Source organism: Schistocerca americana, chromosome 5 (assembly GCF_021461395.2).
Source record: "Schistocerca americana isolate TAMUIC-IGC-003095 chromosome 5, iqSchAmer2.1, whole genome shotgun sequence".
Taxonomy (NCBI): Eukaryota; Metazoa; Arthropoda; class Insecta; order Orthoptera; family Acrididae; genus Schistocerca; species Schistocerca americana.
The window spans coordinates 296,327,358-296,346,234 of NC_060123.1; the positions used below are offsets into that span (position 1 = coordinate 296,327,358).

Consider the following 18,877-nt stretch of genomic DNA (forward strand, 5'->3'; position numbering starts at 1 on the left):
ACCATCGTTCTAATAACTGAATTAGGATAATTTCTGACAAAAATGGAGGTTTTTAGTTTGCGTTACTGTATCTGAGTAAATGAATTGCTTCTTTCAGGTTGTACGAGTAGTATGTTGTGTAACTTCCATAGTTCTAGCAACCTGTATGAAACCATTATATAAGACTACACGAAAGTTCATTACTTCTACATCCAATGTGTACAGTTGTGTATGCGTTGTGCAATCTCTGTGAAACATTTGTAGAAGGAATTGCTGCATAACTAACTCTATTAACTTTATTTGCAATCTTTATATTTGAACTTCTAATACAAAACATTTATAAAATCTTTAGTTGAGCAACATCGGTACGTATGTTAACCAAACGAACATTTACATACGTAGCTGTCGACGATTCTTGTATCATGAGTGAATTGATCACTGATTATAAAGTGTACCTTCCCACTTTTGTGAGTAAGAACAAAACAATATTTTTTAACACAGCACTCTAAATACGATAGTCGTTTGGACTAATAATTGGCGACAAACTGTAGCTGTACGTAATTTGAATCTGCATAAAATGAATAAACAATCACTGTTCCTTAAGCGCACGTAATAATGTGTGAGACTGAGCTTAAGAATGATATGGCTTACCAGAGCATCAACGGAAACATAGCTCTACTCAACAGTGCATGCCATCTTTGATTGTAATCACTGCAACAAAATGAACTGGAAGAAATTCCGCTGCTTTTGTGTTACATAAACAAATATCACTAGGTGCAATGTGAGTAAGCCAAAATCCATTGAATTATTCACTAATTATCGGATCACGCAGGCTGTAATGTGCGTCCAGGTAACGGTACTTAAAAACTTTTGAAGAAGCAAGTGGGATGTGAAGGCTCGGTAAGGACTAACTTGAAAACTATTGTGATTTTGCAGTGTATTTACCATGAACGCAGACTAACACAGACAGAATTAGATAATATTAACACGTCTACATTGATGGTCATTGTTATTAATAAGTGCTGTCATTTAGATATAAAACAAAAAGCTTATTCAGTACTTTGAAAAAGAGAAAAGGTAAAGAGCGATGTGATGCTTTCCTGAGTTCATGCATACTAGAAATGAAGTGCTTAAACCGACAATCCTCTAATAGTCAAAACAAAACTTACAATTTTGCAAAACCTTAAACTGAAATCGCTCCCTAAACATGACATTCTGTTTCCTGCAGTATTAGTGCACGCGAATGCATAGCCAAATATTACCTATTTGATATGTTCGAAGCTGCAACAGCTGCATGCCGAAATCAAGGCTCCAACAAGCACAGACAAGACAACACGTCCGATTCTACCAACAGACGACAAAGAAGTGTTAGTTGGCGCGTGCTGACTACGCAAAATATAAACTTTGGTATCCAAAGGGTCTCCTCTGTATATGTACTTGGGAAATACGCTCTCTGCGGCGAATCTTACGAGAAAAACTGCAACGTAATATAGTAACCTCACAGTTGAACGAGATCCAGTTGCAGAAACGTTTGCAGTGTCGGTATTTTCTTCGACGCCTCGCTTCTACCGTAATACGAAAAATGGTTCAAATGGCTCTGAGCACTATGGGACTTAACATCGGAGCTCATCAGTCCCCTAGAACTTAGAACTAATCAAACCTAACTAACTTAAGGACATCACAAACTACCTCCCCAGAGACATCCTATTTTCCTCAGCTATTTATATTGATTCTTCGTCTGCTGTTTCAATCGCGGGTGACAGTGCCGGCTCTTTGTTACAGTTTATACCGATTGATTTTGTTACAAATTTTAGTTTTCTCATCCACCGAAATATCTCTCATGCAGTGTCACCACAAACTTTTTTTTGCATGGTACATGGCACATGTAGTTCTTAATTTCACATAAGCAAAAGCAGACTGACCATGTCTCTGTGATTACATGAAAACTTGAAATCACTGTGTGTAGATCTGAAAACATAGCGGAGATTTGTTAGAAATGAAGCACGATAGCCGTTGTTGAAGGATATTATTCGTAAGCTGTTCCAAAGAATGTGCGTTTCCGTCCCTATTCGGATAATGGCGAGGGCGTTGTTGAAGTTGCTTTCGAATATTGTAGTTTTATTGCTGCCGACGCGACGCTTTGTACTACACTCCTGGAAATGGAAAAAAGAACACATTGACACCGGTGTGTCAGACCCACCATACTTGCTCCGGACACTGCGAGAGGGCTGTACAAGCAATGATCACACGCACGGCACAGCGGACACACCAGGAACCGCGGTGTTGGCCGTCGAATGGCGCTAGCTGCACAGCATTTGTGCACCGCCGCCGTCAGTGTCAGCCAGTTTGCCGTGGCATACGGAGCTCCATCGCAGTCTTTAACACTGGTAGCATGCCGCGACAGCGTGGACGTGAACCGTATGTGCAGTTGACGGACTTTGAGCGAGGGCGTATGGTGGGCATGCGGGAGGTCGGGTGGACGTACCGCCGAATTGCTCAACACGTGGGGCGTGAGGTCTCCACAGTATTTCGATGTTGTCGCCAGTGGTCGGCGGAAGGTGCACGTGCCCGTCGACCTGGGACCGGACCGAAGCGACGCACGGATGCACGCCAAGACCGTAGGATACTACGCAGTGCCGTAGGGGACCGCACCGCCACTTCCCAGCAAATTAGGGACACTGTTGCTCCTGGGGTATCGGCGAGGACCATTCGCAACCGTCTCCATGAAGCTGGGCTACGGTCCCGCACACCGTTAGGCCGTCTTCCGCTCACGCCCCAACATCGTCCAGCCCGCCTCCAGTGGTGTCGCGACCGGCGTGAATGGAGGGACGAATGGAGACGTGTCGTCTTCAGCGATGAGAGTCGCTTCTGCCTTGGTGCCAATGATGGTCGTATGCGTGTTTGGCGCCGTGCAGGTGAGCGCCACACTCAGGACTGCATACGACCGAGGCACACAGGGCCAACACCCGGCATCATGGTGTGGGGAGCGATCTCCTACACTGGCCGTACACCACTGGTGATCGTCGAGGGGACACTGAATAGTGCACCGTACATCCAAACCGTCATCGAACCCATCGTTCCACCATTCCTAGACCGGTAAGGGAACTTGCTGTTCCAACAGGACAATGCACGCCCGCATGTATCCCGTGCCACCCAACGTGCTCTAGAAGGTGTAAGTCAACTACCCTGGCCAGCAAGATCTCCGGATCTGTCCCCCATTGAGCATGTTTGGGACTGGATGAAGCGTCGTCTCACGCGGTCTGCACGTCCAGCACGAACGCTGGTCCAACTTAGGCGCCAGGTGGAAATGGCATGGCAAGCCGTTCCACAGGACTACATCCAGCATCTCTACGATCGTCTCCATGGGAGAATAGCAGCCTGCATTGCTGCGAAAGGTGGATATACACTGTACTAGTGCCGACATTGTGCATGCTCTGTTGCCTGTGTCTATGTGCCTGTGGTTCTGTCAGTGTGATCATGTGATGTATCTGACCCCAGGAATGTGTCAATAAAGTTTCCCCTTCCTGGGACAATGAATTCACAGTGTTCTTATTTCAATTTCCAGGAGTGTAGATATAGCTTGTAAGCAATCTACGTTCTTCCGCTTGTCAAATACAACAGCATTCGTCCGCAAATTCCTTGGTACGATACATTGATCCTTAAAGGAGTTCTTAACGCTAGGAAGCAGACGTACGAGGGTTTGAACTTTAATAGTGGTAACTATTTATTTACAGCTCGTAGAAAATAGATACTTTGTTTCAAAGTTTTACTGACCTTCAAAGTAGTCACTAGCATTGTGCAGAACCCGTTTCCAGCGATGTGGAAGTCGTAGGATACTCTTAGCAGATCCAGTTGTGCTGACAGTTCCTTCAGGTTAGAAATCGTGTTGAACTCACGAGGACTTAAGTCAGGAGAGTAAAGTAGGTGGCATAGCACTTAGCAGCCCCATCAGTCAAACAAATCAGTAACAGCTTGCACTGTACGTGCTTGAGCATTGTCGTGCAAAATGATGGTCAGTTCCTGCAGAAAGTGTCATCCCTTCTGTCTCTATGGTGCTCATTTTTGGAACACAACCTACGACCACTGCTAAGAGTATCCTACAACTTCCACATCGCTGAAAACGGGTTATACACAATCCTGGTGGCTACTTTGAAGGTCAGTAAAACTTTTAAACCCTTATCTATTTTATACGAGCTGTAAATAAATAGTTGGCACTATTACAGTTCCAACCCTCGTACTTGGATGAACACGAAAAACCAACAGCGACACTTTCAGTGGCGTAGATGATGTCTGCTATGAAGTACTACAGAAGGGTCTTACCATATTATGTCTCCAATGTCCAAGAGGGACTGGATATACATGCACGTGGTTGAATGTACAATTATCACACTACTGATTATTGGTCACTGTGAAAGAACTAATTATCGTGGTGGATCGGCTACCGCTGTTCAGCAACCTCTGTTTCACAACCAGATTGGCTACAAAAACATGAAGAACGAAACCAAAGAACCTGTTCCAGCAGAGAAGGCATTGGCAGTAATCCAGGACGGGTTTGTTTCTGCTTCTGAGAGACTTATAGACACAAGAGGCAGCATTCTGATAACGTTAATAACGAAAGATTTTGCTAGTATTGCTAAATTAATGTTGTGTCAAGACTGAGAACCGATGTGTCTGCATACATATTTCAATCTTTTAACTGTAACTGGCTTTGTTATTTCGATGACAATTTTTTGTCAGTTGGAAAGATCTGGTAGGAAGTCCGTTCAGCCTTGTGTTCACAGAATTTCTCGGGGTTTATTTTCCATCCTGCAATTTCATTTCTATACGACCAAACATGTGAAGTTTTTGCAAAGCTGGTATTTCCTTGTATCGTTCGTAATGTGGCAGAAATTGTTACCTAATAACACATTTATCAATATCATCAACGAGATACTAATTTTGTGCATTTCAATTATTCTACTTTGTGAGAGATGCTCGATTCTTGCTCCACTGAGGCCTTACTGTTGTGTTCCTGTTTGTTCCCTTGTCGCTTTCTGGGATTTTTGTTGGTCTGTGTGAGGTTTTGCATTTCTGCATTGCCTGAGAGAGGAATTATTATTAGCACTGATCTTACTAACTTTCTCTTGTGCTTGTGTACACTGATGTAACTGTTTATGAACAACGGCCTCGGCAGGTATGATTATTTTTATCATCATCATCATCGTCATCATCATCGGCTGCATGACATACACTGCTAGAAAAAGGCCACCTCTAAACTTTTCCAGTGCAGTACGCCCTTCATCTACAGGTACAACCATCCACTTCTCTCCTGTATGTGCTCAAACGTCAGCCACTCGTCTTACATTAGCTCGTCACTTTGCTACCTCCAGAAATCCGGCAAAGAATTTACTTGACCCATCTACAGTCCATAAGTGCATCCCTCTCCTGAAACCTCCATTTCATTTCTATTATACCACAATTACGTCTTTCCCTGTATCTGTTCACCCTCCGTTTGTTTGTTTCCCTGCCTCTTATAGTAATTCACATCATGTAATTCCGAATTTCTCGCTGATCCACCCTTAATTTTCAATGTTTTCGCATTAAAAGTCCATGTCTCACTGTCATCAGCCAAAAATATTTATACGCACAAGTTGTAAACTTCTCTTTTCGGGTCGGCCGGTGTGGCCGAGCGTTTCTAGGCGCTTCAGTCCGGAACTGCGCTGCTGCTACGGTCGCAGGTTCCAATCCTGCCTCGGGCATGGATGTGTGTGATGTCCTTATGTTAGTTAGGTTTAAGTAGTTCTAAGTCTAGGGGACTGATGAACTCAGATGTTAAGTCCCATAGTGCTTAGAGCCATCTGAATCATCTCTTTTCGGTGCTGAAAACACTGTTTTATTCACGAACAGTGTTGTACCAGGGGAGGTCATAAAGTTTCAATTACCGCCTCGAGAAAATAAAGTTACTTGATCAGTATTTGGTTTGTTTCCAGATAAATGTCTATAGTCCTGAAACAGCCATGTCATAGTACCGTAGCACGCCGCTACAGGAGCCAAAACAAGATGGACCAACTCATCTCATTCCCACTTCACCCTTTTTTTCCTTCCAACAACGAGCTCCGCAAACAAACACTCAAGTGCCTTTTACACTGTCGGAAAAGAAACCACAACAACAACAAATAATTAATGTAGGGCAATGAAATTTCTGGAATACATTTGTGTAGGTAACATATTTAATGAATTACATTGTAAGATCACACGTTAATGTAAGAGCGAGATAAGCCATTGCATATGTGCAATGCTGGTACATTAATAACCGGTGTAGCAGCCAAAAGGTTGAATGCAAGGACATGGACATGTATGCATTGTGTTGTACAGATGACGGTTGCCAGTCTGCAGGATGGAGTTCCATGTCTGTTGCACTTGGCCGGTCAATACAAGAACAGTTAATGCTGCTTGTGGATGAAGCTGAAGTTGTTGTCCGATGATATCCAATATGTGCTCGATTGGAGGCAGATCTGGTGATCGAGCAGGCCAAGACAAGATATCGACACTCTGTACAGCAACTTGGGTTACAACAGCGGTATGTGGGCGAGCGTTATCCTGTTGGAAAACACTCCCAGGAATGCTATTTATGAATGGCAGCTCAGCAGGTCGGATGGCCAGACTGACGTACAGATTGGCAGTCAGGGTGCGTGGGGTAACCACAAAAGTAGTGTTGCTGTCATATGAAATCTCATCCCAACCATAGCTCGAGTTGCAGATCAAGCGTGTCTAGCACACAGACAGGTTAGTTGCAGGCTTCAACTGGCCTCCTTCGAACCAACACTTAGCCATCACTGGCACCGAGGAAGAAACAGCTTTCATCAGAAAATACAGCAAACCTCCACCCTGCCTTCCAACGAGCTCTCGCTTGACGCCACTGAAGTGTTGCTACCAGCAAGATTTTAAAAAGGCTCTGAGCCCTATGGGACTTAACTGCTGGGGTCATCAGTCCCCTAGAACTTAGAACTACTTAAACCTAACTAACCTAAGTACATCACGCACATCCATGACCGGGGCAGGATTCGAACCTGCGAACGTAGCGATCGCGCGGCTCCAGACTGTAGCGACTAGAACCTGATTTGCACCCTCGTAGTGACGCTACTAGCGTGACTCTTATGGGACAGTAGCGAAATTTAAATAGATATCATCTTTCAGGTGGAAAAACACGCCTGCCAACTTTCATTTATGTCGAACTACACCTTGGTGTTGCGATTTGCCGACCGGTGGGGCCGAGCGGTTCTAGTGCTCAGAGCCATTTGAACCATTTTTTTGTTGCGATTTGTTTTCCGTCAGTGTATTTTTCGAGGTGATAACTACCACTCTCGTAGGCCTATCTTACTCCGTTGTTTGTATTATCTTGCTGTCTACCCAGTTGCCGTCTTCAATAGTGATACTGTTTTCTTTCTGTATGTTGGTCATATGCGTTACACTGTCTGAGAAGGAAAAGGGGAGCTGCCAGAAGGGGCGCAGAAAACAAAGTCAAAATCCACCAGTTGAGAGTGATTACAAAATCGAGTCAAATTCACAAAAAAAAAAATCTCGGCATTATGAGCCCACTTATAAATATGACGTAGTTCCTCTGGCGGGATGTATACACTGATTTGACTCTGTGGGAAGGGTTTCGAAAGCCACTGTATCCTATCCTTCGGCAAGCGGCCTACAACTTTTGTAATAGTCCTTGATATCATGGTTACTGGCAACGGTCTCACACACGTTCTATTACAGACAGATCTGGGGATCTTACCAGCCACGGCAGAATCTTAACATCATGTAGAGAGCTCGTGAAAACACGTACTATTTATGGGCCAGCACTGAACTCTCTTGTTGAAAAATGGCAACTCCCCCCCACCCCGCATAAGAGGTACCACTTGAGTGTGTAACATACCGTTGCGCCGTCTGAGTATCCTTAGTCACTACCAGTCTTGACCTGTGTCATACCCAATGGCTCCCTACACCATGACGCTGGAATAGCACCTTTGAGTCTCCCTAAAGCATTGGAAGGATACGATCTCTCCCCATGTCACCGACATACTCTCTGACGATGGTCATCCGAGTAGTGAAGAACTTTGATTGATGGTTGAGCACAGTGGAACTTCATTCATCAGCAGCCCATGCTTCGTGGTCACACTACCAGTGCAAACGCAACCATTTATGTTGTGGTGGTAGCCGTCTTACATATAGGACGGTAATTCCGTAGTGCGGTTCCTGCTAATGTCCAACCAATAGTGTGAAAAGACACAGGGTGTCACAGGGAGCATACTTTTATTTATTTATTTATTTGAGTCATCAGTCTTCTGACTGGTTTGACGCAACCCGCCACTAATTTCTCTCCTGTGCCAACCTCTTCGTCTCATAGTTGCACTTGCAACCTACGTTCTCAGTTATCCGCTGCGTATATCCCAATCTCTGTCTTCCTATATAGTTTTTTCCCTCTACAGCTCCCTGCAGTACCATGGAAGTCAGTCCCTGATATCTTAACAGATGCCCCATGATCGTGTCCCTTCTCCGTGTCGTTGTTTTCCACGTATTGATTTCCTCTCTGATTCTGCGCAGAACGTTCTCATTCCTTACCCTATCAGTCCACCTATTTTTCAACATTCGTCTGTAGCACCACATCTCAAATGCATCGATTCTCTTCTGGTCCGGTTTTCCCACAGTCCATGTTTCGCTATAATAGAATGCTGTGCTCCAAACATAAATTCTCAGAAATTTCTTCCTCAAATTAAGGCCTATGTTTGATACTAGTAGACTTCTCTTGGTCAGGAATGCCATTTTTGCCAGTGCTGGTCTGCTTTTGATGTCCTCCTTGCTCTGTCCGTTATTGGTTATTTTGCTTGACTTCATCTACTTCGTGACCATCAATCCTGATGTTAACTTTCTCGGTGTTCTCATTTCTGCTACTTCTCATTACTCTCAGTTAAAATACTGTACTCATTAGACTGTCCATTCCATTCAGCAGATCACGTAATTCTTCTTCACTTTCGCTCAGGATAGCAGTGTCATCAACAAATCGTATCATTGATATCCTTTCACCTTGAATATTAATTCCACTCTTGAAACTTTCTTTTATTTTCATCATTGCTTCTTCGATGTACTGACTGAATAGTAGGGGCGAAAGACTACATCCCTGTCTTACACCCTTTTTAATCCTAGTATTTCGTTCCTGGTCGTCCACTCTTATTATTCCTTCTTGGTTCTTGCACATATTGTATGTTACCCGTCTCATCCTATTGCTTACCCCTACTCTTCTCAGAATTTCGAACAGCTTGCACCATTTTATATTATCGAACACGTTTTCTTGATCGACAATCCTATTAACGTATCTTGATTTTTCTTTAGTCTTGCTTCAATTATCGACCGCAACGTCAGAATTGCCTCTCTGGTGCCTTTGCCTTTCCTAAAGCCAAAGTGATTGTCATCTAACACATCCTCAATTTTCTTTTCCATTCTTCTGTTTATTATTCTTGTCAGCAACTTGGATGCATGAGCTGTTAAGGAGATTGTACAATCATTCTCACACTTGTCAGCTCTTGTAGTCGTCGGAATCGTGTGAATGATATTTTTCCGAAAATCAGACGGTATATTGCCAGACTTATACATTCTACACACCAACGTGAATAGTCGTCTTTTTGCCACTTCCCCCAATGATTTTAGAAATTCTGATGGAATGTTATACATCCCTTCTCCCTTACTTGTTCTTGAGTCCTCCAAAGCGCTCTTAAATTCTGATTCTAATACTGGATCCCCTATCTCCTCTAAATCGACTCCTGTTTTTTCTTCTATCACACCAGACAAATCTTCCCCCTCACAGAGGCCTTCAATATACTCTTTCCACCTAGGCGCTCTCTCCTCTGCATTTAACAATGGAATTCCGGTGCACTCTGGAGTCTATTATTTATACTCAAATGGAGGCGCAAAAGTGAGGGTATCACGACGTGCTTGGCGCACAAGACGGCGATCCTCTCCTGTGGTGATCAGACGTGGACATCGGAGCCTGGACGACGGGTACGCTTCTCCTCACTTCCCTATGCAGTCCAACATTGTGGCCCTGTCACATACCAATACCCCATCAATCTGGATATTGCGCGATTCGACCAGCCAGCCAAATGGAGACCACAGTGAGGCGTCTTTCAAATTACGCCAGGTGCTCATAACATTATCTCGCACGAGTGCTGGCATCTCTGTGTCCTTGAAGGTGGTCACTTTACGTCTGATGCTTTTTACGACCCTTATATAACCTATCAGTAATAAACGCAAAAAACACTAACGCAATCTCGGGCCGTTCTACTATCACCAACAATTGCAGCTCTTAATCACTTATATACTCGCCGATGGTCTGTACGTATAAGAATTTCCATTGATATCCGGCCATGTCTTCTTGTTGCTCCACTTTTTTTTTGTCAGGCAGTATATTTTACTCTTATTCAAAATGATTTTAAAAAACTACTTTTAAATCAGCAAGCTCAATTTGTTCCATTCGTTGACGAAATTTATTAGTACTTGAGATAAGCTTTACGGTACCATCCGCAAAACGATGGTAGCTCAGGCACATTACACTAACACGTATTCAGTCTTCCTTTAACGATGCGAAAACTTCATCCAGCACTGCTAAGAATGTTTTTTGTGATGTGAAAGGTCATTACATGAATCCACTTTCAATTCTGAATTTCTTGTTATCCTCGTGAAGTCTGATGGACGCTGTAGCAATAACGTATGCAGGGCGTCTCAAACCTTTTGGGTCAAACTAAAGCGATTATATTGACATAGGGAACCAATGGTCAGAAATATGTATTTGTAGTGTTATGAACATATACAGCACACATCGCGTAACAATAACGTAACTCGTAATAATTGTTCAAAGTGACGACCGCCAGTCTCAATGTATGTATTGCAATGGCGCAGACAGTTCTGCCGTACTCTCACAAAGATCCTGGGTGTCTGTTGTACCTTGAAGAGGCAGCGGGTGATAAACAGCGTATACCCCTGAACGACCTTGTACTCTCCACAGATGAGGCCTCAGTCACCTGTGATGGTGTTTCCCTCAGGCGCAACAGCCATGTCTTGAGTGAGCGGTGGCCACCAGTAACGATTCTCTGTCAACGTATGGGCGGGCATTGTCCAAAATGGACTAATAAGACCTTATTTGCTGCCTACCAGTCTGACCAGTCCACGTTACCTGGCGTTCCTGCGAGATGTGGTTCGAAAATGGCTCTGAGCACTATGGGATTTAACTTCTGAGGTCATCAGTCCCCTAGAACTTAGAACTACTTAAACCTAACTAACCTAAGGACATCACACACACCCATGCCCGGGACAGGATTCTAACCTGCGACCGTAGCAGTCTTGCGGTTCCGGACTGAGCGCCTAGAACCGCTAGACCACCGCGGCCGGCCGAGCACTATGAGATTTAACTTCTGAGGTCATCAGTCCCCTAGAACTTAGAACTACTTAAACCTAACTAACCTAAGGACATCACACACACCCATGCCCGAGGCAGGATTCTAACCTGAGACCGTAGCGGTCGCGCGGTTCCAGACTGTGCGAGATGTGGTGCCACAGTTCTTCGAGACTGTAACACTTGTCTGCGAAAGGATGTGGTTTCAACACGACGGTGCATCAGCCTTAATGTTGATGTCCACGAGCACCTGAACAACACGTACCCTCATCGTTGGATTGGAAGTGGAGGTCCTGTCCCATGGCCTGCGCGATAGCCATCTCACATCTCTGGACTTTTTCCTCTGTGTTTACGTCAAGAAACTGGTGTATCAAACCCCCACAGAGACGGACGAAGACCTACTTGCTAGGCCAAGTTATCTATCTTCTGGTACAATAAGTACTAGGGTCTTTGAGAGAGTGCGGTAGAACTTCATGAGCCATTGTCATGCATGCACTAGACCGGCGGTCGTTGCTTTGAATATTTACTGTGACTTATGCTGTTGTCATGCAGTGTAAACTGTGTATGATCATAACAGAATAAATATGGATTTCCCACCATGGTTCCCTACCTCAGTATAATCGCTTGTGGATTCACTATCACCTATTTCAATTTGGCCCAACAGAGACACTCCGTAGAGCCCTCAGTATAATAAAATGGACAGAATCGACAACTTCTCTCTAAAGGTTTTGTTTTAACACACCACGAATGTGACACGTTTCATGTGTGTTCACAGAGGTGCTGCCAGACGCGCTCAAGTCGGATTGCTCCAAGTGCTCGGCCAAGCAGAAGGAGAACGTGCGGAAGGTGTTCGAGTTCATGATGAAGGAGCGCAGTGCTGATTGGCAGCGCCTCTCTCGCAAGTACGACCCGGACGGCGAGCACAAGAAGCGGCTGGAGGCGAAGCTGAAGGAAGCTCAGCAGCAGCAGCAGCAGAAGCCAGCGGAGGCGGCGACGGCGGCTGCCTAGGCACCAGCGCACCATCCCAGTTTCAATCACGTGATTCCCTACTTGTTAACAGAGGCCCGTCTTGCCCGAGCCATTAAGGAATTTCACTCAGCAGGGGAGTTACCCAAAGTGATGCCATTCTCTGTCCATACACTGATAAACGTTCACAGTAGCAGTATTACATGCAAACATCCTTCCAACTGACCAGTCTGTAGTGAAGAAGGCTCAGTCATCTGATGATTCTATTAATAGTGTTATTTTTTTGTCACTTTAGATGCAATTCCCGGTGGTGTTGCATTCGAGTAACAATGTCGCACGGTAGTTGCAAACCTTAAACACAGACTAATTCCCTGTATTTCTGTGCATTCACCTATAGCAGATTAGCCAAGAATAGTTTTAGGAAGGAAGTGTCAATAGAAAAATGCAAGTGGTACGAGAATAAACGGTTTAGCTTTGTTTGTTATTGATAACTGAGAAAGATAGTAGTCTCGCCACTGTAGTTAAACTCAAGGAGCTAGGAATCAAACTTCGGTAGTAAATCAGTTTCAGAGTAGTTGGAACACCACTAGCCCTCTTGCTCAAAATGACATCAACCGTAATGGACAACTTTCAAACGAAAAGTCTCAGCAGCTATTTGCATTCGAAACACCTTAAAACACATTTTTCATGCTTATTACTCTGTCATGCCATCGAAAAGGGAATTCCTGTTTCTTAGTCTGAAGTGAAATTAACCTACATGGGTTATTGAAATTTTTGTTGCTTTCTGTTTATACCCTTCCCTCAATTCTATTTTACATGAAATTTACTTCTGCCTGCACTGTCAACGATACATTTATTTAAGCAAGGCAGTGGTATGTATGTGTCCTACTATTACCCATTGGGGTGCAAAGACTGATCCTAAAAGTATCTGTAGTCCTAAATGTTCTAATAAATAAAATCCGAAAAACATCTAGCTCGTTTACTTTATTGCTGTGGTTGTTCTTCCTAGAGGACAGTCAGCGCTCAGTAGGTAAGTGTGGACGGCCTTGAGAGTAAGGCTTCGATGGACGTGCCAGCACTACTGTTCCTATTTGGCATGCAGCCTTGTCTCGTGGAAAAGCGATTCCTTTCTAACTTGTTACACGAGACAGGACATGGTATTACAAATGAACTAATGCTAAGTCACATTAGACAGAGTCACAAACGTAGGTGAAATGAGAGCAGCGCTCTGGACGATTGCTGGCGCCGTCATTATCTATTCTTTTCTGTTTGCTGTCTCACCAATGAGGAATAACAAGAATCTCAGAACTTGATGTGTCAATAAATGACGAGGTACTGTCTAAGCTCATTTGCAAACAGATCAGCTGTGTTTAATTCAGTAACAATATTTTTCAAAGCAGAACTTACAACCGCAACAACCGACTTCACAAACGAATTAAATGCAAGGAATGTTCCTGAAATTGCCATGCAATTGTAATGAAATTACACAGACCTTCATCCATTACCACCCTGCATTAAACAGATACTGTACCAAACTTTTTCTCACTTTCCAGAACACATATGAAATTGAGGGAAGTGGGAAGAGATGCGATGTTCCAACTCTGCCACCTCTAGGGCCATCCTCCAGTAGAGGATTCTACACAAAGTACTTTGAGATAAAGAATTAGTTAACATCTTATACGTTGTAGCTATAGCTTAGGTTCATAACTGCTGTTGGTGACGATCACCTGTCCCACTGCCTGCACTGAGCTCTGGTTTTAGAATCATATGACTCCATTGCTTTCATACATTGTTTATTAAAGGGGCGTAACTGATGCTCCACCACCTTCTATATTGTACATTAACTGATGAATGACTTTTGATATAATCTAACACCATCCCCTCTAATTCTACTGTGCAACACTGTTTTGCTAGCACTCTGTGACTTAAAAGCCCCATTTTGTCTTAAATTTCAGACAGACAAATTTCCTCCAATTATTTTATTTATTATTTATGGATTTACACTACCTGACCAAAAAGTTGAATCACCCAGAAAGGGTTATTGCAGTAATTAGAAAATAGAGTCAAATCTATGAGCCGGTAGCGGGGAAAAGGCAAAATGGCCCACTCTAAATTGTTACCAGATCTCCTTATGTAAAGAGCACATATCACATTCAGAGTCATCCCCTCTCCCCCCTCCCCTCACCAACCATACCTAATCCCTTTGCCCATCCCCAATATTCTAGACCAGTTGGGTGAATTATAAATTTTGGGGAATGCAAACGGGCATTATCCTGCTGACCAGGACACATTGTTGCCAGATCTTCATAACACTCACTTGTACTCTTAAGATGTGTTTATGTAAGTCTATTTTATGATCAGAATGTAAATAAACTGCTCACTTGGTTGTGGCCATTATGTAAACAAAACGGCTCAAAGATGCTTTTATCCTTACATAAACAAACCACTCAGTTGTGCTCTTAAATTACGTTTATGTAAACCAAATTTACGACCCAAAAACTGACATCATGTCTACCAAGGCACTTTGACATCGAGACTCAAATGTCACAGTTTTAGGGCAATTTGTTACAATTCTGGGGCACTTTGTTGCATTTTTGTAGAAACCTTGCCGATTTTCTCCCAATATTCCAAATAATCATGTTCGACATCGTCAGCCAAAGACACACGTACTCAACATTTTGTTATCAGTATCATTCTATCGCTTAGACAAGCTGATGGCACGCAGCAGCCGACTATATCTATCCTCAAAACATTATCCGGAGTCCAGTGCAATTATTCACTAATCGAGAAGAGTACTGTTTCGGAAAGTTTCAAGTTTTTCTTTGTGGGAAGAAATTTCATGTTATCGCAATTAATAAGCACCGTGCAACACAGTTTGTCCACATTCCTGTCTCCTGGATACGACGGCACAGCGGCTGCAACAATGGGCTCAATTTCTTAGTAATTACTAGTATTTGATCGATTGCAGACCCATCATGCAGCACGCCAATGCGGACACTCTTTGTTACCTGTCTTGCTGACAGGACGCAGACTTCGAAAGGCAGAAAGCTGTGTGTTTTGCCGTAGACGTCAATCAGCACCACATGCTCGACGTATTTTTAATTGTGGCGTGCGTACGTAGTGTCGGCGGAAACTAAGTGCAATCCGTTACTTGGCAAGGTGTGAAACGAGGCTGACCACAGCCCCACACACTTGGCATCAGAACACTCCTTTTGTTGAGGCACTGCCTCGGTACATAATGTTTCACGGTTAATGTTGTACTGTTCTAGATGTTGTACAGCGGACTTAGTAGGTCAAGGTTTACGTAGGAATACATGTCTGAAAACGATTCGTTTCCATGTTATAAGGAAAACAAGAGCTACTCGGTCGCACTCTAGATGTTTCTTACGCAGTTCGATTGTTACGATGGGCTACCGACTTTCGTGAAATGCACGATGGCGTATTGTCACATGTTTTGTGCCTTGTTTTCGTGCTTACTAGTGATGCGTCAGTTTACGTTAAGGTGGCTAATACTGCAGTAACAGGATGCCCGAGTGCAAACTCTGAGTACAACGACATGTTGTTTAATTACGGTGCAGCTCGCCGTAATGGAAGAGAAACTGAGTGTCTATACCACGAATACTATCCAAATCTTCTGACTTGGTGGTAAATTCACTGGTGATAGAGCAAACTGTGGAGCTCGAAGAAGGGAGCACAGTGTCGTAATTGAAGACAAAGGGCCTCATCAAGCTGAATAGAACCCATCGACGAATACTCGAGCTATTGCACGTGATTTGGATGTGTCTCACTCGTCTCTTTTGCGTATTCTGCGTGAATATCAACTCCACCCAGATCCTCCTCAGAAGGTAGACGCCACACTTCCGGCGGATTTTGCGCCGCTCTGTAATTGGTTATTACACCGGTGTGTGAATTTACCTCAATTTTCAAGATGTCTTTTGTTTATCGAAGAAGTGCGTTTCAACAGGGAAGGTGGTTTCAATGTTCGAAATAGCCGCATTTGAGATCAAGAAAACAACCAAAGCCACCTGTGTGCGATGATTTCAATACACCTTCGGCATCAGTGATAGGACAGGTATCTGTGATGGTCGTGTGATAGGACTATGCATCTTTCCTCTCCACCTAATAAGTGCCAGGTACTTGATACTCCTGCAACAAGTGCTGGCGGAGTTTTTGGAAGATGTGCCACTGGATATACTGCACGAACTGTGGTTCCAGTATGATGGTGCGCCAGTACATTTTGCAGTTCGCCTCCGAAACCGTTTGAACGTAGTCTACAGAATCAGATGGATTGTTTGAGGTGTGCCGTATGCTGGGCCACCAAGATCCCTAGATTTAACCCTTTTGGATTTTTCTTGTCTGACCACTTGAAAATCTTGTTTACGAAACTGCTGTCCAGTCGGAGGAAGATCTTGTCGCACTGTTCATTGCTGTGGCAGAAGTGATGAACCATACACCACGCATGTTACACAGAGTTTATACGAACTTACTGGGTAGATACACTGTGTGTACCTAACTTGGTGGTCGTCATATCGAGAAACCGTAGTAATATCACAGTAAATTGGAATGAAATCTGTACTTCTTTTTTTCTTCGTAATATGGAAACGAACTGTTTTCGGACGTGGGTTCCCTTTTATACTAAATCCCCTCTACAGCCTCTAGAAGTGTGTAACATGAATTGTGGAACACCTTGTATAGCGACAGTATAATGATATTAACTACCGACGACTGTGAAGACTGGTCTGTGATTCCGTCTATAGTCTGCCCGCATTTAAACTCCTGCGTGCTCCACATTTAGGTATGTGAGCGATGAAATCATTAGCGTGATTTCTGTTTGTTGGTCTGGTATAATGCCGGGAACAGCCATATCTGCGCTCACGTTCAATCGGCTGTAGAGCAGTGCTTTAGCCACTGGCCCTATCCGGAACAACATTGTCAAAGAGGGCACGTCAATTTCCCGACGGTTTCGGGAACAATGGGGTTACTCGCTATCGATGACTTATAAACTTCCTGTGCATCGTATGTATGGCAACTGCAACAACATCGGCTACTGTTCACGATTTGTCTACTATCTTTGTCGTCGACAGGGTGCCCACCTCAGTTTGTAACAACGGCCTTCGGTTACAGTGTACGCGTTTCAGCCGTTCTGCCAGCACAACAGTATCGAGAATCTCTTTCCAGCTCCGTTCCACCCATTGCCAATTTCAGAATTGGAGGGATTGGTCGGGATATTCAGAACGCAAATACGCGAAGTTATGTTGATAGACAGGTTGACAAAGAAGTGCAATGATGAAGAGTACAGAATGAGATTTTCACCATGCAGCGGAGTGTGCGCTGATATGGAAGTTTCATTAAGAGTTCAATCTACTCAGTAACTCATCACTTGATGGAATAAAATGTTTCAGACAATCATTTTAAGCCTCACAGAGAAAAAGATTGTTTTGACGCCAAACTGAGAATGCAACAGAGACAAAGCTTTGTTTGGTGTAACTTTGTGATCTTTTACCTTTGTTAAAAGCTTTATTATTATTTTTATTATTGTTGCTGTAAGTAAAACTTACGCAAAACTTCGTAAATCTTATTCTAGTTCAAAGGTTTAAAAATTATTATGGTGATACGTAAAATGTAGTACACTTTCCTTCTTTCTTTTGCTTGTGCATTTTTCCCGCAATGACGCAGGGTCGGCATGGTTAATCGGAGTTGGCAAGGTTAACTTAAGGGGTGGCTGGATGCCCTTCCTGCTGCCACCCCGTACCCCCCCCCCCCCACCCCCCCCCCCACCCCCCCAGGACGGAATTAGTGTACCCCAACTGTCTGCGTCGAGTGTAATTCATGGAATATTGCGAATGTGTTCAGATGTCTGCGAGCCGTGTAACTGAGGCGGGACGTGGGGACCAGCCCGATAATCATCTAGTGGGATGTGGAAAACCGTCTACAAACCACACCCAGGCTGGCTGGCACACCGGCCTCCGTCGTTAAGCCACCGGGCGGATTCGATCCGGCGCCGGCGCGCCTACCCGCGTCCAGGAAGCGGCGCATTAGCGCTCTCGGCTAAGCTGGCGGGTCGCAAAATGAAATACAGTGACGGACAAAAATTAGCAACACCAAGAAGCAGTTGTGCGACATCAAGGAAAGCTGATAGGTGGGGTTTCTACATTTGAAAGATGATGTCTATTCAGATTATGCACCAGTCGCATAACAGTAGCGCTAATAGCGCCGCTATGAGGACGCAATTCTGATTCTATTTAAATACAGGCTGTAAAGATCGTGAGCCTTACGTACCTTTGAGACGGGATGTGGTTAGTTGTTGTTAGTCAAGAATGCCTTTAAGGCGACGAAGACGTCGTTATCAACAGCTCGCTGAGTTTGAACGAGATTGTGTAATAAGTCTACGAGAAGTTGAATGTTCCTTCAGCGTTACTGCAGAAAAACTTGTCAGTAATGTAGCCACTGTACATGATTGCTGGCAGCGGTGGTTGCGAGAATGTTCGGTCACAAGAAGACCGGGCTCCGGATGGC

At 44.0% G+C, this 18,877-nt stretch overlaps 1 protein-coding gene across 1 annotated transcript in view; it reads left to right on the forward strand.

The window, feature by feature from the left end:
• The window catches only part of LOC124616051 (ejaculatory bulb-specific protein 3-like), a 30,093-nt gene extending 16,806 nt beyond the window's left edge, over nucleotides 1–13,287 (forward strand). The window contains exon 2 of the mRNA XM_047144285.1: nucleotides 12,171–13,287. Coding sequence (XP_047000241.1) covers nucleotides 12,171–12,403 — 233 coding nt within the window. The 3' untranslated portion in view covers nucleotides 12,404–13,287. The remainder of the gene's footprint in view (nucleotides 1–12,170) is intronic.
• Nucleotides 13,288–18,877: the final 5,590 nt, after the last annotated feature.